General features: G+C 45.5%; 1 protein-coding gene across 1 annotated transcript; it reads right to left on the bottom strand.

Annotated features, from left to right (window-relative positions):
• Positions 1–2,755: 2,755 nt before the first annotated feature.
• LOC131917828 (ADP-ribosylation factor 2) lies at positions 2,756–21,231 on the bottom strand. Its single transcript, XM_059271931.1, has 5 exons — positions 21,114–21,231; positions 18,500–18,666; positions 12,921–13,031; positions 5,999–6,123; positions 2,756–4,199 (listed from the first exon to the last, which is right to left on the bottom strand). The coding sequence occupies exons 2-5, from the start codon at positions 18,645–18,647 to the stop codon at positions 4,038–4,040; spliced, it is 546 nt and encodes a 181-aa protein (XP_059127914.1). The 5' UTR covers positions 18,648–18,666; positions 21,114–21,231; the 3' UTR covers positions 2,756–4,037.
• Positions 21,232–24,468: the final 3,237 nt, after the last annotated feature.

The following is a 24,468-nucleotide window of genomic DNA, read 5'->3' as shown; positions in this document are numbered from 1 at the left end:
TGTGGGTTCAGGACTGTACATTTCATACTTTACTAAGGTATAACTTCCAGACCATACAACTCACCCACTGTTAAGTGGACAATGGATGGGTCTTACCAAACTGCTAGTTGTGTCACTGTTAACACAGCAACCTTTCTGAATGTTCGTCTTCCCTCTGCTTCCTTCCCTGGGGGCCTGCTGCGTGGTCTTCCGCGGACTCTACAGCAGCAGTGAGAACTCAGAGGAGTGTGGATCTCAGTGTCACCGACCTGCATTTGAACAGTGTCCAGGTGGCTCCAACAAATCATGCTAACTTCTTCCTCCCTTCATTTCTTTACATCGTGTGTATGTGTAAGTGGGCATGGGCATGCCATGGCACAGATGAAAACCAGAGGATAACTTGAAGGACAGTCTTCCTGCAAACACTCTCCCCCAGTCATCTCACCCGCCCTTTTTCTTTTCTTTCCTTTTTTTGAGAAAGGCTCTCACATGCAGCCCAGGTGGCCCGGAACTCTCCGCAGTCCCCATGCTCGGCCCCCACACCCACGTTGCTGGGATCACTTTGTCTTTTTATATTTGAGTTTCTCCCTTTGTAATGCAGATGCCGCTCATGTGCCCGCTGGGAAGAGGATGTATACAGAGCCCAGCAACCCTTGAGGCTTCTGACATCTTTATTACCACCCTCAACGTTCTCTGCTCCGATGCCTACTTCACCTTCTCTTCCAGGCAGCCCTGTTTACGAGTTACTCCTGTTGGCCAGCCCTCACTACCTACAAGGGAAGATGGATTCCCTTCTACTTGGGCAGGGCTGTTAGAGGAACTGGGGTGAAGCAGCAGCGCCACCTAGTGGCAGTGAATAAAAGCAAGCTATATACAGGGGGACGTGCAGAGGGCGTCCATCTCTCCAGCCCTGACTTTCTCTTTCCTATAGAAAAGACTCTCAGGCTGGAGAGAAGGTTCAACGGCTAAGAACATTGGCTGCTCTTCCACAGGACCCAGGTTCAATTCTCAGCACCCACATGGTGGCTCATAACTGTCTGTAACTCCAGTTCCAGATCAGACTTCTTCTGGCCTCTGAAGGCACCAGGCACACATGCAGCACACAGACATAATAACCAAACTCATAAAATAAAATTTTAAAAAGAAAAAGCTCTTCAAATTGAGTATGGATGCCCACATCTATGAGTATATGAAGTTACCTCTGAACTAGACACCTCAAAGCCTCTCCAGAGCCTGTCACCAGGGTTTCCAGGGTGATAATGGCAGGACAATATCTACCTGATGCCTGCCAAGGACCCTAGATCACTTTGGTCACACAAGAAACCTACTTTGAAACAAACCACATACTCTTCCTGTCCTAACACTGTGGAAATATCCTCACCACTGAGACATGATGTTTAACAATTCAAATTACATGCTCTGCAATACACTGGTGACTCCCAGGCCCAACTACCCATAATGTCCCATATTCTGACATTCACGAAGACCTGTGCCCCTGATAAACCCTGGGACTGTTTCTAGGACAGGAAGGTGAGGATCAGCTGGTACATGGAAGAGCTCTGTGTTCTCCGTCCCAGCCCAAGCTCTTCCCTTCTGATTGGACGACCACAGCCCCTTCACACCTGGTGTCGTGCTGCAGTGGCACCTCTGCCCTTCCTAGGGTGGTGAAGTCCCTGGCCACTTGCAACCTCAGTGCTTCTAAAATACCCAGAAGCTTCCCAGACAGGAGGAGAGGGGACAGATGCCAAGGGACACGGGACTTCTTTTGGTGCTGATGGAGATCATCTAAAATTGGCAGTGACATACTCTGAACATACTGACTCACTGAATTGTACAATAAAAATAAAAAACTAAAGGAAGCAGATTGGGCCTCCACAATCTGCTTTTTCTGTGAGCATCTGGACCAGTCTTGCTGCACTGAGCATGCTTAAAAAAGACAGAGCTCTCGGCAGCCAGGGAAAGGCAAGGCTGCTAAGGCAACTCTCCCATGCTATCAGTAATGCTGGCCAGTTGGAGACAGTGCTGCTGTCCTTGGATGGACACCATGCTACCCGGGGAAAGAGCAGAGCAAGGCATTCAAAAGCATGTATCACTTAGTCCTCGTCCCTGGGGTCAGTACTGGTATCTCAAGTCGGCAGACAGACAGGCTCGGACACAGCAGGGCTAACAGCGAGTGGCTGGAGGGCAGGGCAAGCTGGAGGCAAACGTGGCTTTCAAAGACCAGGTCTGTTCAGATCCACCAGAGTGAAGTGCCCCTCCTTGCACTTTACTGACACCTCAGTTCCAAAGTCACATGAGAGACATGGCGTAGAAGTACCAGTGAGGAGGGAGGCAGGGGCTGAGGGTAGGGCAGCACCTCCTGGTGTGTCCTGTGTGTGTATCCTGAGAGCTTCTAGGAGAAAGTCAGAAATAAGGGGAAAGAGACTTGACTCAGTTCAGACATCCAGGAGAACATGGCCATGTCTCCTCCTTCTCAAGGAAGTTCTTTATTGTCTAACCAATCACCACATTTACTGTGCCCTAGCACCAGGCCAGGCACACTAAGCATAATTACAAAGGGCAAGAGACTCCCTGCCAATGGGAGGTGTACAACTTCAACATTTCTCAGGAATTCCTCTGTGGTTAAAAATCACATCTGGACTTTGTTGCCAGTATTGCAATGAACATTCTTGAAAATGATTTTTAAAGAAAATCATCACAGTCCACATTCACAATGACATGGATTTTTTTTTCCTAGTATAACTTTGTTACCAATGAACAAGGTTTTATCATGTTCCTTAAAATTCAGCTTGCATTCCCCTTCCTAAAGTAGGAATCAAGATTTTTTGAAAGGGGTTTTAAAAGGTTAAGCAGAAGGGCTTCGGTACAAATGTGGCCAGGAGTTGTGTGGACAGAGGGCTTGGGGCTAAGCCCAGCTCCTCTCCAGACCTTCCTGTCTACCGCTATCTGCAGGGCAGCACAGCACACACTTCCAACAGCTCTCTAGACAATACTGCCGTTGAGGAGGGAGCCCGTGCGCCAGAGTAGTCTAGGTAAAAATGCTTCTCAGAGCAAAGTTTAGCACCAACCCAGGGAGGACCAGGGGTCACTGGGAACTCCATCCCTACATGAACCTCACGACTTTCTCACAAACTCTCAGAACTCCTAGGTGTACGGTTCTGCAAACAGATACTAACCAAAAGCCTACAGCAGACTAGGACAACCAGACACAGTGACGACTCCACCAGGGGCATCTGTCTGCTTCCTGTGAGGAACACTCAGCACAGAGCAGGGAAGTGGGAGCAGCAGCCTCGAGGGCCTGAGACGGTGATGCCAGAACACAAGAGCCACCTCACTTCACTCCCTCCAGCCAACCTGCACTCCACTGTGGACCATGTGGCTTGGGGTAAGAGTCCTGGCCTCCTGCTGGGCCACCAGCCCACAGGGTCTCCATTTGGCAAGTGAAGGACAGGCTGGAAACTTCTCTAGTGTTACAGTCTTGATACTCTAATGAAAAAGGTCACTGATTCCTTTGACTAAGCAAGCTAAACAAGTCGGTATGAACTAACAGAGCCCAGGGGAGGCATTGCCCCCTGAGGCTCTTCAACCTGTGGTCATCACCTAGCTTCTCTTCTTGAGGACCGTTAAAGCACGACAAGTGAGCTGCTCGCTTTGGCACGATGGGAAAGAATGACAGTTCCTTCCTTTCTTCTTACAAAAGGACACTGAAATCCAACAGGATCCCGGGTGTGTGGAGATGCCAGACCCAGGACTGCACAATGGGACCTGTCTGGCTCCAGCTCTCTTCTTTTCCAGCCTGGAGACACTCTAGCACTCACACCCAGGGGGCCTCAGCAGAAATGACCATCAAAGCTAGTGAAATGGAACGTAGCATTCAAAATGTAACACTGCTTCTCTTAAAATGGAATACTGGTTTTCGAATAGCGTGTATAAGGCACGGTGTGAGAAAGCTGCCCCCACTGGCAGCTGCCCAGGCCCATGGGCTCCTCACACGCTCACATGCACACAGGAAAGGCCAGCTGGCTTCGCCACAGTGCACGGGGAATGGGTGCTTCTGATCACTTCTGGTTTTTGAGCTGGTTGGACAGCCAGTCCAGGCCCTCGTAAAGGCCATCGCCACTGGTGGCACAGGTAGCCTGGATGTACCAGTTTCTCTGGCGAAGGGAGTGGAGGCCGAGCTTGTCTGTGATCTCTGCTGCATTCATCGCATTGGGAAGATCCTTAAAAAAAGCAAGCCGACAGTTTACCAACCTGTATCGGCAGGACCTTCCTCTAAAACAGACCCCAACCCTCCGTCCCCGTTTCAGTTGCTCAGGCCCCAAACCTTCACTTTTTCCTTCTCAGTCCACACAACAGGAGATCCCAACGGCCCTACCATCAGAATCTGTTCAGAATCTGACCACCTCTCCCCAGCCTCTCTACCACCACCCTGATCTGACTCCACCTGACCTTGATAATGGAAACAACTTCCTCACTGCTCACCCTGCTTCCGTGCTTGCCCCCAACACCTAGTATCAGATCACATCCTCTTATTAAAACCAAAGCGCCTCTGCTCCCCAAGAAGAGCCAAAGCCGCCTCCACAGCCTGCCAGGCTTTGGGGCCTCTACCTGGCTCATTTCGTCTTTTTATCATAGCACCCCTATGTGTGACCATATAATAGAAGTTATTTACTCTGTGTATTAATTACACACCAGGTCTCTTTTACCTAGAATGTAAAGCAGGAATCTTTTCTCTGACCTATACCTGGGTTACCCACACAGTAAGCTGAAACTAGCTGGAATACATCAGCATCAAAGGAAGATCTAGATGTACTGATATGGAAGAATGTCAAATATATGCTAAGTGAAAATACAAAAGGCTACAAAACAATGCATACCATAATCTCTGAAAGTTAAATAGAAATACAATCACATAATTGTTTATATAAGCATAGAAAGTCTTACCTCTGGAAAGAGATACAAAAAATTTGACTGTTTTAACTCACAGTCAAAGCTAGAGGAATGGAAGATCATTCAGAATATAACACTGGCTTTCTTGAAATGGAATACTGCTTTGTGTACACTGTGAAACACACTGTGTAAGTCATCGTGGGAGAAAGCTGCCCCCACTCCTAGCCACACAGTCCTAAGGGCTCTTCACACGTTCATATGCACACAGGAAAGATGTTTCACTTAACATTCTAAGCGGCTTTTCAAATTCCTACCCTGGACATGCTCCCTTTTTATCATTAAAAATAAAGCCATGATTTTCTTGCTTAAAGCCTGTTGTGTCCACTAGTTAAACTGCCTGGCATCCTGCCGGCACAACAGGGTGACAGGTGAGGGAATCATGATCCACCCACCACAGGAAGTCATGTTTATAGAGTGGGGGTGACGAGACAAACTGCAATTGCTAAGTCTGAAGTGGCAGGCGTGGCTGCAGCACGTCATTACACCACGATCTCAGCTGCATAAGGCATGCAGAGAGAGGAACAGCCCGGTGGACAGGTCGCCTCCAGAATCCCGCTCCATCTTCTCTTTGGCATCTGGTTCTGCTCAGCTCCAGAGGTTGGGCAGTTCTGCACCAGCCTTCCTTCCACATTCATGGCCTTTCCTCCCTAGACGAGCCTCTTCCTCCCCAACGACAGGCCCAAGGACCCAGTCTTCCCTGTGCCCACCCCTCATTCTGCTTCTGGAACCCTTCCCTCCTGGCTCAGAATTAAGAGTCATGCCCAGCACTTCCCACAGCCATTCTGCACTCCTGCCACCAGACACATTAAAAAGTCTTTATCCACTGCCTCTCCTCCCACCACAAAGTAAACACAAATACAGGGCCTTTCTGGTTCACTGCTAAGTACCCAGTACCTGCGGCGTAGCCTGGAACTTAGCAGATGCTCCATTAGTATTTATGGAGCGACTACAAGACATTATAAAAAGGAGATGGAGGAGGCAGACATCTAATTTAGATACCTATATATTTAAATGAGCCATCTGGCAGTAAATTTCAGTCTCAGTGTTCAGAAAGCTAACAACTGCATACCTGTTTGTTTACAAACACCAATAAAACTGCATCTCTGAGCTCATCTTCTGCTAACATTCTGGTTAGTTCTTCTCGGGCCTCATTGACCCGCTCTCTGTCATTACTGTCAACCACGAAAATCAGACCTAAAAAAGAAATCCCAAGCATGTTAGTAATATGAACCGGGAGAGAGCAGCTGTTTATATAACCACACAGCTGTTCCCTGCTCACTGCAAGGCTTCACTGAAGGCAGGCAACAGGAAGAGTACCGTGCAGGCTTATAATCCCAACACTCTGGGGGTGGGAGGGCTGAGGCAGAAATATTACACACAAGTTCAAGGTCAGGCTGAGCTGTTTGTACATAATGAGACTCTGTCTCCCTGCCTCCCACCCCATTATTATTTCTGGAAAGTCTATATGATCCCCAAAGTTAGGAAGCTTATTATACATTCACCTCACCTATCTTGTTTAGAAGGATCACAGCAACTTACCAGATTAACCAGAGGGAACAAAGGAAAGCTAGGCTTAGTTATCAGTCACTTAATTTCCACCTCAGAGGGAAAAAGGATTTTGGAAGAACATGGTTTATACAATGAACAGCGTTTGAGTATGGTTCCCTAAGACAGAGCCTGAACTGAAGGCCTAGGAGCAGGTATGCTGTCTTGGAAGTGGACCAGGGAAGCAGGTATGAAGGCTTGAGGAAGTTCGAAGGAAGGACAGTTCACATAAAAATGAGTAGTCAAGTTGGCAACCCCCAGGTGAGCAGTGCTGGACGCTGTTGGACATTCCAAGCCACATGGAAGCCTTCTGTCCCCGCAGGGGAAAAGGGGGGCATTGTTTGTCCTTCCATACATACCCAAGAGGAACCTAAAAGCTATAAAACCCTCAACATTTGTAGGTCACATTTGTAACAAAGTCAAGAGATTCTTGTGGACGCCTACAGTAAAGAATGTGGTTGCAGGCTGGAGAGATGGCTCAGAGGCTAAGAACACTGGCTGTTCTTCCAGAGGTCCTGAGTTCAATTCCCAGCACCCACATGGTGGCTCACAACCATCTATAATGAGATCTGGCTCCCTCTTCTGGCCTGCAGGGACGCATGCAAACAGAACACTGTATATGTAATAAATAAATGAATCTTTAAAAAAAAAAAAAAAAAGAAGAAGAATGTGGTTGCTCTTTTGTCTCCAGAACTTTGAATGGGAGAGGAGTCCTTGATGGTGGGGAGTCCACCCCTGCTAGTTTATACTAATAAGACTGCCTCTAGGGAAGAGAGGGAGCCTGGGGTTGGTCTCACATGGCCAAATGATTGACTCCATGTGCCTCCGTAATAAAGTCCCAATAAAAACCATGTTCACAGAGCTCACACAGCCTCCCTGGTGGCAGCACTGTTCACTGTCTCACATGCGTGCGCTAGCAGAACCCAGTGGCTGGTCCCTGATTTGGGAGCAGTGGACAACAGAGGCTGTGGCTGGTCGGCACCTCTTGGGTCCTTCCTGTGACTGCGGCATTTATGTCCTTTGCTGCGATAAAACTGTCATTTTAAGGTTAGCTCTGTCCTGAGTTCTGTGATTCATCCTCACAAGCTATCTAACCTGCCAGTGGGGTGAAAACTGCCACACTGTAACCACCCAGCGGGAAGTAAGAGTGGCTGGGGGACCCCAGTCCTGCTACAGCTGGTGACGCAAGTGAGGGACTCTTATACAAGCTGTGTCCTTAAACTGTGAAGTGCAGCCCAGCTCTGGACAGCGGATGTCAGGGCCTTGACACCCCTACTAGATCAGCAGAGAAATTCCAGGAGGTGAGAAACCCAGGCAGGGCAGGCTGAAGGAGGCACCACCAGAGCTACCACATTACTCCTAAGGGAATGGCTAAAGCCTGCCCAGACTTGCCACACTGCTGGAGAAAGCAGTAAGGCAGGAGGAACGTGCAGGGGTGAGCACAGACTTGGGAAGACTCCCTGCCAGTATTCCATGTGACGATACCAGCAGCAAGTTGGTGTTTGGCTGAAAGCAAGGCCTTTGAGACAGAAATGTGAGGCAGGTGCCAAAAAAACTTCCTTGAGCCTAGGCTAGACTACCAGTAGTGACAGCTACTCCATCTCTGGGATGTGGGCGCTAACAAGCTGACTCTTCTAGGCATCCATCAGATCATCCCAGGAGTATACAGTGCCAGTGGTGGACCCTAACACTCTTAAGTCACAGGCACACTGGAGGTCTCAAGGAGCCAGCAGGACAAGGTATCAGACGCTGGTCAAGTGATCCAAGCAGGGAAACTCCTGGAAGAAAACCCTGGCGAGAGACAGACAGCTAGCTATCATCAGAAGGGCATGGCACTGAGCTCAGGGAAGAGACAGAAGACAAGCAGGAAAGAGTCACAGGGAGACCCCGGGACAGAAGCAGAAGTCTGAAGAGAAAGTGAGCTGCTAAGAGGACTCTTCTAGAGGTCTTTGTGCCCAGCTTAAGGCACATTTCATGGGGACACTATGGGATGAGAGACTCTGATAGACAAAAGGAAGTAGGGTCAGATGACAGTGAGATTTCACAACAGGCCAAGAGAGAAAACCAGGCCTGGCCCTCTGCCCATGCCTCTGTGTGTCCCAGGCCCTGCAGGCAGCCTACCCAGCAGACAAGCGCTCTCAGGGCTTCTGACACATTTAGAATCTTCATGCGAGTCAAAGCTGTATCTGGTATAGCATCAGATTAAAAAGGGAAAGCACTCAAGGCCCACCCACACAGATTTGGTATGCTACCGCAGTTCTGAACTCCAATTCTGACAAAGTACTCTAGCAGATGTGAAAATTCAAGCAGATCCTTAGTGCCAAAGCAAAACCCACAGAGCAGAACTGACTGCTGTCGCTTTGCTAGTCCTAACACAAGTACAGCTTTCCGGCCTTTACTGAATACTCCCATCAACATGATGATGCCCATGTGCATGAGACCCAAGAAGTCAGGGATGGAGTCCTTTGAAAGCAAGAGCCAAAATACATACTCCTTCCCTTACCAGTGAAACAGAATTAAGTTAAACTTTACAGCACGTCCTACTTTGCACTGTTGATACAGGTCCTTACCTAAGGACCTACCATCAGAATGACTATACTTACGAAGAGAAAAGTCACACTGACACAAGAAGAGTGTGTAAAGGAGCCCTACACAGCTGGAGAACCATGTGCCAGGCAAGCCTGACCTACATAGCAACTCCCTGCGGCAGAGCACTTGCCCAGCATGTGCAGGGTTCTAAGTCTGATCTCAGCCTTGCCCCTCACCCTGGAAAAAAAGGGAGGAAGGTAGGGGAACGTGTGTGTTACATTTTTTATATCGTCTATACTTGTAGAAAAAATGTGTAGACACAAAAACATAAAGCTGGTTGTGTGTAGGAAGTAAACTGTGAAACAAACCTTTTTTCTTTGTATTCCTTTCTTTGAAACAGATATACTGCCATTCAATAATTAAAAGAATCAAGCTGAGTGTAGTGGCTCATGATTTCAGCCCTAGCACTTGGGAGGCAGAGGCAGGTGGATCTCTGAGTTCAAGGCCAGCCTGGTCTATAGAGTGAGTTCCAGGACAGTCAGAGCTACACAGAGAAACCCTGTCTCAATCTGTCCCTCCCCCCCACCCAAAAAAAGAACCCACAAATCAAGGAGAAAATCCACATCAGAACTAATGAGCTATTTTATGCACGCTACAGTTATCAGGAAATCAAGACAGTGTAAATTATAGTCTACACAGGTAAACCCACACAGGGCTGGGAGAGACTAGGACCTGCTACATGCTGGAAAAACGTTCGAGCCCTGAGCTCTGAGCTCTGAGCTCCACCCTCAGGCTTTTTATTTTTTATTTTGAAACATCTCACAAAGCTGACAAGGCTGCTCTTGAATTTATTCTGTGGCCCAGGCAGACCCTGAACTTGTGATCCTCTCTTGGCTTTCAAGCCTGAACCACCAGGCTTAGCTTTTGATGTCTTAATAGAGAATTACAAGCATTCATTAAGGTCTGTCATACTCACCAGACTGATGGAGAAAATTGAAATTAAAAGACAGTCTGACCTTTGGGAAGGTGGCAGACAAACAGGGGCAGCCTCCAAGACTCCTCCCACATGAAACACGTGGCCCGGCCCGAGACGGCGAGTCCGCTCTTCACACAGCTCCTACTTGTTATTTCATCAAGAGCCCACACTACCACCCTTCACTCCCAGGACACAGCTACTTCCTCCATCAGAGCAACGCTACTGAAATTCTATAAAATTAGGCTTGTGACAAATGGAAGACTAAAGACAAAATGCACCTCAGCTTGATGTTTGATTCAGTGAAAACTGAATAGCGTGGAGAAGAAGTGTGGCCCCGGCTTCTGAGCGCTGCTGCCTCTCAGGCACACAACTGAGCACTTCACAAAACTAGTCTCAGTTCGGCACGGGGCTTCGGGCAGCAGGCATTAGCCTCTTTAAGAGGAGGGAATGGAGGCAGAAGAACTTACCCAACTTTCCCGAGGTTTCTCAGCAGCTGTGTTGAAACCCAGCTGTTCTAGTTATTACAGATGAGAAGGTGCAAAGTGGCCAAGTTGCCAAGCACCAGTCCAAGATAAACACACTCTAGTGAGCATCAAAAAAAAAAATGTAGCCTTCTTTGCAATGCGCTAAATCACAGTGTAAATTACACTTCACCATGGGAGTGATGTGGTTTCTCTGAAAATACAGATTGAAGTATTTTTCCTGACTTCCTTGTCTAGAATGTATTTCAGGAAATCCCGTATTTAAAAGAATTTCAGCAGACAAATAGAGAAAGAGTACCAAAGGGCTTGGGGGAGTGGCTTGATGTCCTTGCTTAGCATACATAAGGCCCTGGGTTCAAGCCCAACACCACAAAGCAAAACAATAAAGAGTTCAAGGCCAGCCTGGATTAGGCAGAGCTCTCTCAGAAGGAATAACACAATTTAAAGAAACCACCATTTTGCAGCTCCTAACAAAACAACAGCATACTCAACATCCTTCAATGTACACTAGGATTATGTGGTAAAAGGTTGATAGGAGTTTCATTTGGGGAAATTAGGCTGACATCATCTGAGCATACTTGGCATCAAAGTATGAAAACCCATGGCTTCTGGGGGCTCAAGATGGGAGAGAGCCAGTGTTTAAGGGGTGCTGGATTTCAGTTGTACAAGATGAGATAGCTTTTGAAGACAGACAATGGTTATGTTTGTACAATATTATGAATGTATTTAATACCAATGACCTGTAAACTTAAAAGTAGTTTATATAGGTCTAGAGGCTCAGTGGCAGGGTGCTTACTTAGCATGCTTGAGGGCCTGGGTTTGATCCAATAGCAGAAACAAAGCAGGACAAAACTGGCTAATTCAGCTAGGGAGGCTGCAGTGGGAAGATCCTGAGTTTTAAGACAGCCTGGACTACATATAACAAGTGCATGTCTTTATTCCCTGGTAAAAAAGTTTATATATATATATATATATATATATATATATATATGTGTGTGTGTGTGTGTGTGTGTGTGTGTGTTTATATGTATGTGTGTGTATATAAACTGTATATATGTATGTATGTACACATACATACACACAATATGACAACAGAATACAAGTACAAAACAACAACAGAAAAATCTTTCGCCCAATTGCTCTACGCAACCTAAGTGTCCATTAATAAATGAACAAGCCAGGGCCAGGAGGTGGTGGTGCAAACCTTTACTCAGGAAGCAGAGACAGATGGATCTCTGTGAGTTCAAGACCAGCCTAGTCTACAAATCGAGTTTCAGGACAGAGAAAGCCTGTCTCAAAAAAACGAAACAAAAACAAAAACAAAAAAAGAAAGAAAAAAGAAAGTAAGTGAAGGCTAACTACGTTTTAAGTTCAAAGCCATCCTAGGTTACATAATTTTGTCTCAAAATAAGAAAAACTTTTTTAAAAACCACTCTATTTTGAGGAAAGATACTCTAAAATCTACAAGCTGAGAAAGTAACTACAAATACAGTTACCTGACCAGTGTAGGTAAAAAAAAAAAAAAAATTACTGTCGAGATAAAAGGGACAGTTAACCTGGCGGTTTGGTCCCAAAGGCTGGCAAATGTTAAAGTCTTTACTATTAGACACACGGAACCAAAACTCCATCAGCTTCAGAATCTTCAAAGCGAATATATTCTAAGTAGACTCCAAAGTGAATAATCTGTAGATGCCATACGGTAAAGTCTACATGGGAACCAGGGTGTGAAAACCGTGTGAACAGTCTGTTTCAACTGGCAAGACCCAGTAAGGCACCGTTTACTGAAAATACTGGGAACAGGAGTGGATTAGAACTGCTTCCCAGAACTCACTGATAAGGAAACAGGTGCAGATGTGAGGTGGTTAGAGATACCTGGAGCAGGAGGGCCAGCGGGGAAGCACTGTGAAGCACTGTGGCCACACAAGATGACAGGATTTGGAGTTCCAGCCATCCCTACCCATCCCTTTCCCTACGGGTGTGACTTTCAGGCATTCTCAGGAGATTTAAAGGAGCCGACTGAATTCAAATTCTTCAAAAACTGGCAATTCATCTAAAACATCACTCAATTAACTGAAAGATGAAATCCATTTTCCCAAACTTCTGCATTAAAAAGAGTTCAAACCCAAGTCCTTTTTCTGGGATATGTCTAAGGGCAACATCACAAAGACACTTCCCCAGTAAGTGCAGGAATGGCTGGCTATCCTAATAAAGCAGTGCCAAGCTGGGTGGTGGTGGTGCACACCTTTGATCCCAGCACTCGAGAGGCAGAGGCAGGCGGATCTCTGTGAGTTTGAGGCCAGCCTAGTCTACAGAGTGAGTTCCAGGATTGCCAAGGCTACACAGAGAAACCCTGTCTCAAAAAATCTAAATAAGTAAATAAAATAAAGCAAAGCAGTGCCAAAAGGCATCGCAAGTTCCCATCTTCAGACACATTCAGTACACACGCTTCCAATCTTTACCTTGAGTGTTCTGGAAGTAATGTCGCCACAAAGGTCTGATTTTGTCCTGGCCACCAACATCCCAGACCGTGAAGCTGATATTTTTATATTCCACAGTCTCCACATTGAAACCTAAGTAGAGATGTTAGAAAAACTTTTCAGTATGATTTTCACTGTCCAACAATTCAAAGTAAGTTCAATTAACACTTGCATAGTACCGTTAACTTATAAAGCGCTTGTAAACCACAGAGCTGTAGATCACAAGGAGAAAGTTCTCACTCTGTCATTCACTGTGCCTGGTGTCTCAAAACTTCTCTGCTCTGACCACCCACCACTAACCACCCATCTAAGCAGCAACCTCCTAGCTCTGCTTCTCTATCAGAAGACCTTCCAGGAACTTCTGAACAAAGAGAGCCATCCACAGAAATGACTTCCACTTCCCACCACACAGTGTAAAAATGTACTTACTTGCCAGGCGGTGATGGCGCACGCCTTTGATCCCAGCACTTGGGAGGTAGAGGCAGACAGATCTCTGTGAGTTCGAGGCTAGCCTGGTCTACAGAGATCCAGGACAGGCACCAAAACTACACAGAGAAACCCTGTCTCAAACAAAACAAAACAAAAAAATGTACTTACTTCTTCCCCATGCTTTTTACCCTCTACCTTAGAACACTGAGTATGTGATGACAATTTCCTCCATCTATGTACTGGATTCAACCTACCCAGACAGTCCGAAGTCTTGTACACATTGCTAATCTCTCCTCTATCTGAGTCATCTCCAACCTGTCCTTATGTATATGGACATATGTACTTCATATGTGTATGCCTGTGTACTTCATATTTCACATCTTAAAAAATAAATGTAAGCTGGGTGTGGTAGCACATCCTGTAATCCCAGCACTCCAGACAGATGAAGACTGATCAGGAGTTCAAGGAGATCCTCAGCTACCTAAAGAGTTCAAAGGCAGCTTGGGCAATGCCTCATTAAAACCCTATGTATTCCTATTAACTCCACCTCTTTACCTTCTGTGGCTTTTTATTTGCTCTTCTAAAGTCAAGAAAATTTCTGAAAATGAGTAATGAATTCTTTCTAATAATACTTGAATAAAGTTCAAACAAATATAACAGGAAGTGGTGTAGAAAGACACTTCTGAATGAACAATTTAGTACATGATAAGGCATTTCACGTTAGCATGGGAAAGTTATTCAATAATGCTGTTGGACAACTCTCTACTCTTGAAAGTCCAATACCTAGCTAATGGTCACATTATCTATTCTTCAAAAAAAACTTCACTTACTCTTATTTGATGTGCATGAATGTTTTGTTGGCATGTATGTGTGCCACATTTGCATCTGGTACCCAAAGAGGGCAGAAAAGGGTATTGGATCCCCTGTTAGAAATGGCTGTGAGCCATCATCTAGGTACTAGGAACTGAACCTGGATCTTCTGCATGATCAGCAAGTGCTCTCAAATGCTGAGCCATCTCTCTAGTCTCCTTTTTAATTTTTTTAAAATGAAAAATGTAAACCTTGTAAAGTTAGTAAAAAAAAAAAAATACCAGCAAATATTTTTATGATCTTAAAAAGAATTGTCTAAAGATACCATAAAACTCAGAAAGAAAAGAAACATAAATTTGGTTTTCTAATAATTTAAAATTTCCTTATGTTAACATAGCAAAAAACAAGGTTGAAAGACAAATTTATCAACTGGAAAATAAGCGCCTGACAAGAGTTGTTCATGATCCAGATTGCATTTCTTCAAGTTAGTAAGAGAGTAAACATCACAACAAAAAACAACTGAACAATAAAAATAAAAACAAATCAAGGAGCAAAGGGAGACATTTTGATTTATTCATCTACAATAAAAACAATCCCAAAAGAAGTCAGTGTTTTCTCCCTATCAGATGGCAGAGTTCCACTTTTCACTGCTAGTGGCACAACCTTTTTTGGAGACTAGTCTGGTAACCTGGATATACACATTAAATATTCACATCTCACGGGAAGTCTTCTTCCAGACCGACTGCAAGGAAATGAAGTACATGTTTGCAAATATGTAAGACAGACTGAAGAGATGCTCAGTGGTTAGAGCACTGGCTGCTCTTCCAGAGGACCTGGGTTTAATTTCCAGCACCCACAAAGTGGCTCACAACTGTCTGTAACTCCAATTCTAAGGGATCAGATGCCCTCTTCTGGTGTCCAAAAGCACCAGGTACACAAATGGTGTACAGATATAAATGCAGGCAAAATACCCACACACAGAAAATAGAAAATAAAAATGTTTTTTAAAAGTGAAAGATAGGCCTGGAGAAATAGCTCAGAGGCAGTAAGAGCACTGGCTGCTCTTCCAGAGGTCCTGAGTTCAATTCCTAGCACCCACATGGTGGCTCACAACCATCTATAATGAGATCTGGTGCCTTCTTCTGACATGCAGGCAAACATGCCAGAACACTGCATACATAATAAATAAAAAAATTTTTAAGTGAAAGATATTTACTTTGACATCATCTACAAAAAACAAATAATTGAGCCTGGTATGGTGGCACAGGCCTGAAATTTTAGCAATTGAGAGGATGAAGCAGCAGGATGGCTGACAGTTTAAGGTCACATACATTGCAAGACTGTGTCTTTAAAAAATAAACAAACAAACAAGCGAAACTAAGGGCTGGAAAAATAGCTCAGGAAGTAAAATGCTTGCCTTGTAAGTGTGAGGGCCTAAATCCAATCCCCAGAATAAGGGGGGGGGGGGAGTTGGGGTAGGATGGACATGGGCTAGAGGATTTATAATCCCAGAACTGGAGAGACAGACAGGAGGGTCCCTGGGGCTTGCTGGCCAACCAGCCTGACCTGATCAGGTGAGTTCCATGCCAGTGAGAGATTCTGCCTCTCAAAATTGGGGAGTGGGGCGGGGTGGATAGCAATTAAAGAATGACACCCAAGGCTATGCTCTGACCTTCACACTCTGAAATGCGAGCATGTGTGCATGCGCACAAACACCTATCCACGAATATTAGTTCAAACTACAGCCATAGAGTGGAACGCTAAAGCAGTTATTAAAACATCCTACTGCTGTCCCTTTTAGTCTAGTGAAGCCAGCTCTTTCTTTTGGTCTCAGCTTTAAGAGTTAAGTCTCAAGCTGGGCAGTGGTGGCGCACACCTTTAATCCCAGCACTCGGGAGGCAGAGGCAGACAGATCTTTGTGAGTTCAAGGCCAGCCTGGTCTACAGAGCGAGATCCAGGAAAGGCACAAAGCTACACAGAGAAACCCTGTCTCGAAAAACCAAAAAAAAAGAGTTAATTCTCAAGGGCACCTCTTCTTTGGTGGCTTCGGCTTCTTTAGCTACATTTACCTAGTGAGTCAGCAGGCTGGACCACTCTCTTTCCAGGTGGTCTTTTATCCTCTAGAACTGGCTTCCTTAACTGATGGTGGCAGCTTTCAGTGACAGTGATGCTTCACTAGTCAAAGCAAGTCATATGACCAAGTTCAGCACCATGAAGGAAGAGGTGCAAAGGCGTTGAGGAACATGAGTCATTGGAGGCCATTAGCTCAACAAACTACCACATCAGTATGTAATTCATTCACCAAAGATTTATCAGACACCTAACATGGCCAGGCGTTTTACCAGATGCTGGGAACAGCGAACAAGACGCATGTGGTCCCTGCTTATCTACACTGTTGGGAAGAAGACAGTGAACAATCAATAAACCACAAGTGTTTCTAAGTGTTACTAAGGACTTCAGGATACTCTGGAAACTGAGAATAAGGGAAAAGGAAAGGAACCTCTGAGAAATTATGCTCAAACTGAGATCCAAAGAGTGTGCTGGCAGCGTTCACTAGGGAAAAGGGAAGGGGCAGAGGAAGAAGGCAGGAAAGCACTCCAGAGGAAAATGGGCAGAAGGTGGAGCACACACACTGTTGAGTGCAAAGTGGGAAAGCAGCACTCATTTTACAAACATACTCATCAAAATCTTTCAATAGGATGTTAAAGACAATTCAAAACTTGTATATATTTTTGCACATAAAAATTTATAGAAGCATGTATTTTTGTTTTATTAGTGTATGTGTGTGTACGGGCATGCATGTACCATGTAGCACACACTTTGTTGCACATGTAGAGGTCAGAGGGCAACTTTGTGGAGTTCCAGGAATCGAACTCAGGTGGTCAGGCATGGCAGCAAGAGCCTTTCCCTGCTGAGCTATGTGCCAGTCCTTATATTGTTTTTATAACTGGGGAGAGCTGTTTACATTTTGAACTAAAACATTTTCAAATTGTATGTGTGAACATTTCTATTAGTTTACAACTTTCTTCAAATGCTGCACCCTCTAAAGCTAGTGCCTAAGGTGAAAGTTGACCCATCTTAGCCATGCCAAAACTCAGACAGTGCCCAAAGGCTCGCTCACGGCAGCCTGGGAATTTGGTTTTGTAGGCAAGTCACAAGGTAAAGATTAAGTTCTGTCAAAACTGCTTTTGCAAATCTCCTGAAGAGCCCATAAAACACAGCACTGGTTCACCATGAGGACAGACCACAGAATTCCTTCAGCTGGATGCCACCTCACGTATTTGTCTTGAGATAGGGCGAAAAGAACACAAAGTCTACCACTAGAATCATACCTGGTTCGGAGAGATGCTCCCAGGGGAAGCCAGGTAGAATGGAGGGGGAGAAAGGCATGACTGGTTCCCACCTAAGGCTTGTACTAGGTCCCACTCCAACAGAATGGGTAGAGGGTAGCACTTCCTTACCATCTCAATGGTTACTATCTTTTTCTCCTTCCCAAGCAAATAGGGCTAAATTTGCTTAACCTAAATTTGTTCACAACTCCCCTGTAAGCCAAGGAACATGCCAGGAATGCTAAGAAGCACTTATAAATACGTATGGTTGGGTGTGGTGGTACACTCAGGAGGATGAGTCAGGAGTGACACAAGTTCAAAGTCAGCTTGGCTACATTGTAAGACTTGTCTCAAAAAAAGCAAAATAACACAACATCTGGGGCTTCAAATCAATGTTCTTGAAGTAGTCAAGGTTTGAAAAATACAAATATGCAATATAAGAAGTACATCAGGGGCTAGAGTAATGGCTCAGAGGGCTAACTGCTTGCTGATTAAGAATGAGGACCTGAGTTCAGATCCCAGCTCACACATAAGAGCCTGCTGGGCAGTGGTGGTGCACACCTTTAATTCCAGCACTCAGGAGACAGAGGCAGACAGATCTCTGAGTTTGAGGCCAGCCTGATGCACAAAGTGAGTTCCAGGACAGCTGGGGCTTCACAGAGAGACCCTGTCTCAAAAAAACAAAAAAAGTGATGGGCCTAACGGCACACATGTGTATCCAGTGCTGCAGGAAGGTAGGGGTGGAGGGTGGTCATACAGGAAGATCCGCAAGCTTAACAGACAGCCAGCCTTGTCAAAATGGCAAGCTCTGGGTTCAGTGAAGAGGCTCTGTCTCAAAAAAAAAAAAAAGGTGGAAAGTGATAGAGAAAACACCTGATATAGACATGCATACACACATATGACACATACATATGCAAATGAAGATTTTGAAAAAGCAACACAAAGTATAATGTGCTAAACTATGAACTGGTAAGGCCACAGTCATGGACATACCTATGGTAGGGATGGTTGTCACAATCTCTCCCAGCTTCAATTTGTACAAAATGGTGGTTTTGCCAGCTGCATCCAAGCCCACCATAAGAATACGCATTTCCTTTTTTCCAAATAGGCTTTTAAACAGTTTTTCAAAAACATTCCCCATTGTAGATGAATTCTGTAACCTAAATGAAAAGCAAGTTGAACAGTTACTCTTTGAGATATATATATATATATATATATATATATATATATATATATATATATAATGCAACACACATAAAATACATGGCACACTTAGTAGTGGTTCCTAGTAAAAGTTAAGTGCAGCTTGGCCAGTAAGGAGAAGTATCTGTTTTCAAAGGAGGCTCCACTAAGCTATCCTCTGATGCTCTGCCAGAAAACTGGACTTTCCACTGCAGCATCCAAGTGGATGTCAGAAGCCCAGCCTCAGTGCCATGCTATGGTGGCAGCCTTTAGTCATCTTGAGCATGGAAGAAATGCCACAACAAACAACTAGACTTTCTTCTGAGCCCACCTGAAACAAAAATGTAAGAAGCAGACACTCTGTTCTCCACAATATGAAGCAAAGTTCTTAAGGCAGGTAAAATATCGATATCCCTAGGAAACTACACTTGCCCTTGGCTGGCAGACAATACCAATACCCAGAGAAGGACTAGGAAGTTTCAGAGTTGAAGATACCAAGTGACACATGCTGTGGGATGTTCTGTATGGCAAATGTGTTGCTAATTAGTCAATAAATAAAACACTGATTGGCCATTGGCTAGGCAGGAAGTGTAGGCGGGACAAGGAGGAGAATAAAGCTGGGAAGTGGAAGGCTGAGTCAGAGAGACACTGCCAGCCGCCACAATGACAAACAGCATGTGAAGATGCCGGTAAGCCACGAGCCATGTGGCAAGGTATAGATTAATAGAAATGGATTAATTTAAGCTGTAAGAACAGTTAGCAAGAAGCCTGCCACGGCCATACAGTTTGTAACCAATATAAGTCTCTGTGTTTACTTGGTTGGGTCTGAGTGGCTGTGGGACTGGCAGGTGAGAGAGATTTGCCCTGACTGTGGGCAAGGCAGGAAAACTCTAGCAACAGACACACATCAAGTAGGCAGGCTGAGGGAATATTTTAGCATCCAGCATTCAATGGTATTGACCATCTTCTTAAAATTTATGAACAAATACAAATATGAATGTTCATGAACCAAAGACAACTACTGTAACCAGGTCAAGGAAAAGATAATTAATTAGTAGACCAGATCCTCCCTGTGCCCCCTCCAGTCACTACTCCCTAGAAGGTAATTATTCTGTTGACTTCTAACAGCTTAAGCATCAATAGTTTTCTTTTTCAGTAGAGTATCTGGCAGGTTATCTGACAAAGCAATGAAGCCAGATGAGTTTTTGTGGAAAGTTTGCCTTCTTCTTAACAGATCAGCCTATTTGAATGGTGTGATACTTCAAAGACTTAAAAGCAGAACGATGTGCACACCCAGTACACTTTGATCAACAATGACTGTTCAAAACAACATCCAGGGCTGGAGCTAGAGTCCCAAAACCCAAACAAAATAAACCCCCACAATACCCTTTATTCCAGAAACTATGGTTTTCCTTTTCAAATTGTTCGCCAAGGAAAGCTTTATTGGGTGTGTGTGTGTGTGTGTGTGTGTGTGTGTGTGTGTGTGTGTGTGTATGTGTGTGTGTGTGTGTGTGTGAAGGACAGCCATTCATCCAGATTCTAGTGACTCAGAGGGGAGAGTGGCCGATTCTAGAAGTCCCACCTTTGAAAGTCAACAGTTCCTACGACGGTTTAATATCATGGACTATGGCCAAGTACACACCGCTCCATTCTACCATGAAAGACAGTGAGCACATTTCTCCTGTACACATATGAGAGCCACATGATCAAAGAAAGAATGACTACTTTCCTCATTCACAGGTCTGTCAAGACTCTAAAAACCGTCCAGTACCTTGATGCATTCAAAATCCCTAGATTCCTTTCATGTTTCCGGGGGTGGGGGAAGAAGTGTCATAGACCAGGAAACTCAAAGGACCATTCATTCGGAGGGAAGGGAGGAACCTCCTGCTTTCAGGGCCCTGTGCCAGATTCTCCTTGTCACCGCACAGCGCACTCACGGTTGTCCCGCTCGTTTCCCTTCGTTTGTCTCCCTGCTCCGATACCCGAGGTCTTAGGCTGCATGGTGGGCAGAGGGGCCCTCTGGAGTAAGATCCATCAACCCTAGGACCCTTTTCCAAAAGTCCGCGGAGGAAAATCCTAAGTGACAATGATAGTGAAACCTCAAGGGCACGGGCGACAGCAGCAGCCAAGGTGAGCGCGCGCAAGGGCGGTCGCGCGCGCCGTGAATCTGGGCCCGGCGAGGGCTCCGTCTGCCCCGGCCACCAGGCCGCTCCCTCGGGACAGCGGACCGCTACGCCGCCGCCGCAGAGCCCGCCGAGCGTCAACCCGCTCCGCGCCGCCCGGCCCGACAGAGGCGGGGAACCCAGTGGACCCAGCCCCTTTCCGAAGGCTGCCGCCGCCGCTCTCCGGTGTCCTGCTCACTGACACGCAGGAAATCAACCGAGCCTCGGGCCCCACTGTCCCTCCCTTGCAGCCCGCGACTCACCTGTCTCTGCAGTGATCGCCTCCACAAAGCCAGTCCCGAAACCGCTACTCGGCCCGGCCGCCTAGAAGAATTCCGCTCGCCTCAATAAAATGGCGACTGGTTGGGGGCGGGAACAGCAACCAACCAATCACCCATCGCCTCCTGGGAGCCCTTGAGCCAATGACCTCGAGGTTTCTTGAGTGACAAGAAATCTGACCAATGGAAAGGACAACAAAGGCTAGGCGAGCGGCGGCCCCACCCCCGCGACCTAGGCGACGGCACCAAGCTCTGGAAATGCCGGTTTCATCTTCCAATGGGAGCTCACCGCATCCGGGCGAGCCGCGCCCACGTGCCCCACCCCCAAGACTACAAGCAACCAATCAGAAAAGCAGAAAGAGTTCTGATTTGCCCCGCCAATCAACTCCGGAAATTCTCAGGGATTGAACTAACCCCGGGAGCATTCTGACCAACCCAGTGCTGCTATATGGGCGGGGCCAGGTTCACAGAAATATTTAAGGAAATTTGCTGCGGTTGAGCTAAAAGTAGAAACTAGTTTGGAGCAGAGTTCCTGGTCGGAAATACCCAGATATCAACATCGAAATTAGACATAAAGAAGAAGATTTCCTAATTAGTGTGAAGCTAGACTGTGCTGTACACAGACTTTCAACAGTTGGGAGAAATATAGTCACCAGCACCTTCCTGGTGTCCCAGAGCTGCAGCGCCCATTTCTTGCGAAATGCTTTACATTACTCGCTCCTCTAAATAATACCAAGTTGTTTTGTTAAAATGCTTAGAAGGCCTGGCGATGTTGCGTAGCCGAGGTAATCCAGAGCTGAGGGCGTAGCTCGGTGGTAGAGCACTACCAGACAAGCTTGTGTGATGGCTTGGCTTCACTTCCCTAGCGCAGCACATAGAACCTCGTACATCAATTAACAGCTTTATTCAGTGCTAAAAAGAACCAACTATGGAAAGCATGACGAGACCTTAATTGTACATTACTAAGTGAAAGGAGCCAGTCAGAAAAGGCTTAATATATATTAGGCAGTAAAAACACTAAGGGTTTCAAGGACTTAGTAGGGAAGGAGGGGTGAATAGGTGAGCACAGGGCACTTTTAGAAAAGCAAAAGTATTCCATATGGTAATCATGATGGGCAGTGCCATTGTACAGGTGTCTAAGCCCAGGAAATGCACAAACCAAGACTTCCCTGGCCATCGTCTGATGGGGGACTGGTCTCTGGAGAGGATGTCAGAAAGGGAAGCAGGAGAACATGGGAGATCTTTTGTTTTGTTTTTTGTTTTTTTGTTTTTCGAGACAGGGTTTCTCTGTGTAGCTTTGGAGCCTGTCCTGGAACTCACTCTGTAGCCCAGGCTGGCCTCGAACTTACAGAGATCCGCTTGCATCTGCCTCCCGAGTGCTGGGATTAAAGGCGTGGGCCACCACCGCCCGGCGAACAAGGGAGATCTTTACACCTTCCTCTCAGTTTTCCTGTGAACCTAGAAGCGCTCTAAAAATGACCCTTTAAAAAAATCATGTGCAAGGAGAGGAGCTGGAGAGAGCACTCCAACGTTTAGAGCACTTCCTGCTCTGGCAGAGGACTCCAGTTTGGTTCCTAGAACCCATGTCAGGTGGCTCACAACCTCCCGGGGGTTCTGATACCCTTCTCTGGCTTCCTTAGGCACTGACACATATGTGGCATACATGCACACATGCATGCACACAAATAAAAATAGATATTTAAAACAACATCCCTGTCCACTTGAAATTCAATTACTGAACCATTGGAATCATGAAAGCATGTGTTTTGTATATATTATATATGCTTTCTAGCTTGCTTGCTTTTTTTTTATGGGGTGAGGATCAAGCCCAGAGCCTTGTACATACGTGTGTGTATGTGTATATATATATGCATATGCATGCACATTAGTCTGTTTCCCATTACTATAACGGAGTAGCTGAGATAATTGACTTAAAAAGAGAAAAGGCTTATTTTGGCTCACAATTTCGATTTAGTCCGTGGTTGACTAACCCCATTGTTTTGGACTGTGGCATCATACAGGAATGGCATGGTGAAAAAAAACCTGTTTGTCATAGCTGGGAAGACACATGCACACACACTCACACATTCACACACACAAACACACATACAGAGTAAATGCCCTAGTTACTTTCAACTGTCAATTTGACACAGCCTAAATTCACCTGAGATAGAGTCTCAATTGAGAGGTTCCCCCAGACTAGATCAGCATGTGGGCATGTCTGTGGGGTTTTGTCTTGATTGTTAATTGATGTGGAAGGATCCAACATACTATGCATGAGAATGAAAGCAAGCTACAGCATTCCTCCGACATCTCTGATACACTTCCAGAGCTGTGAGTGAGTTCCCTGGTTAGAGATGATGTTGTGTGGCATAACAAATAGGACTGCTTTGAGGTTCTTGCCTTAACTTCTCTCAATGATAAACTGTGACCTGGAAGTGTAAGCTAAATAAATTTTTTTCTGTCCTAAGTTACTTTTGGTCAGAATGTTTCGATCATAGTAGCAGAGAATAAACTAGAACACGGAGTTCCCATAATCTCCACCTAGAGTACCTCCTTAGGACTTCCCATGTGGTCCTACAGCTCAAAGGTTCCACAACTGCCCAACAGCACCACAGGCTGGGGATAAAGCCTTTTAACATTTGGGCCTTGTGGGGGAACTTTCTAGATCTGAATTACAGCAATAGTATAGTTGTTTAATGATGTTCTTGGTCGATGTGGAGTGGGGAAGGCTAGAAGAAAATAGGCCTAAAGTACCAGTAATGGGATTCAAGAGACAGGGTTATGATTTTTAAAAAGTATTTGAGAGTAAAATTGTGTACTGATTTTATAATAGGAAACTCGTCTTTTTTTTTTTTTTTTTTTAAGTAAAGAGAACTAAGGATGTAGCTTAGTGGTAGAGTGTTTTTCTGTCATGTGCAAAGTCTGGATTCCATTCACAGAACATACACAAAAGAAGAAAGAAAGATAGAAAGGTAGGTTACCATAAGCATGAATTGTTTGTGGTGACACTGATGTGGTGGCAGAAGCATTTCCCCTAATAAAACACTTCCTGTCAATCAGCTGCTTGCAAAGCATGAAAAACACAATGTGCTCTTGGGAAAAGAGGAAGAAAGTTTCACACTAGGAATGTGTTATTGGGGAAGGCTCTCCACTTCCGGTCAGACTTTAAACTCTGTTAATTGGGCCGAGGGTGCATGTAGCTCAGTGGTGGAGCCCCTGCCAATTATGTGTAAGGCTCTGGGTTCCATTTTCAGCACCAAAAAAAGAAAAAAACAAAAAACTCTTCATTGTCAACATGACTGGATTTGGCATCACCTAGGAAACCCACCTCTGAGCT

The sequence above is a fragment of the Peromyscus eremicus genome, chromosome 8a (genome assembly GCF_949786415.1).
Source record: "Peromyscus eremicus chromosome 8a, PerEre_H2_v1, whole genome shotgun sequence".
Lineage (NCBI taxonomy): Eukaryota > Metazoa > Chordata > Mammalia > Rodentia > Cricetidae > Peromyscus > Peromyscus eremicus.
The sequence above is the reverse complement of the archived record's forward strand: the minus strand, read 5'-3'. Positions and strand labels throughout refer to the sequence as shown.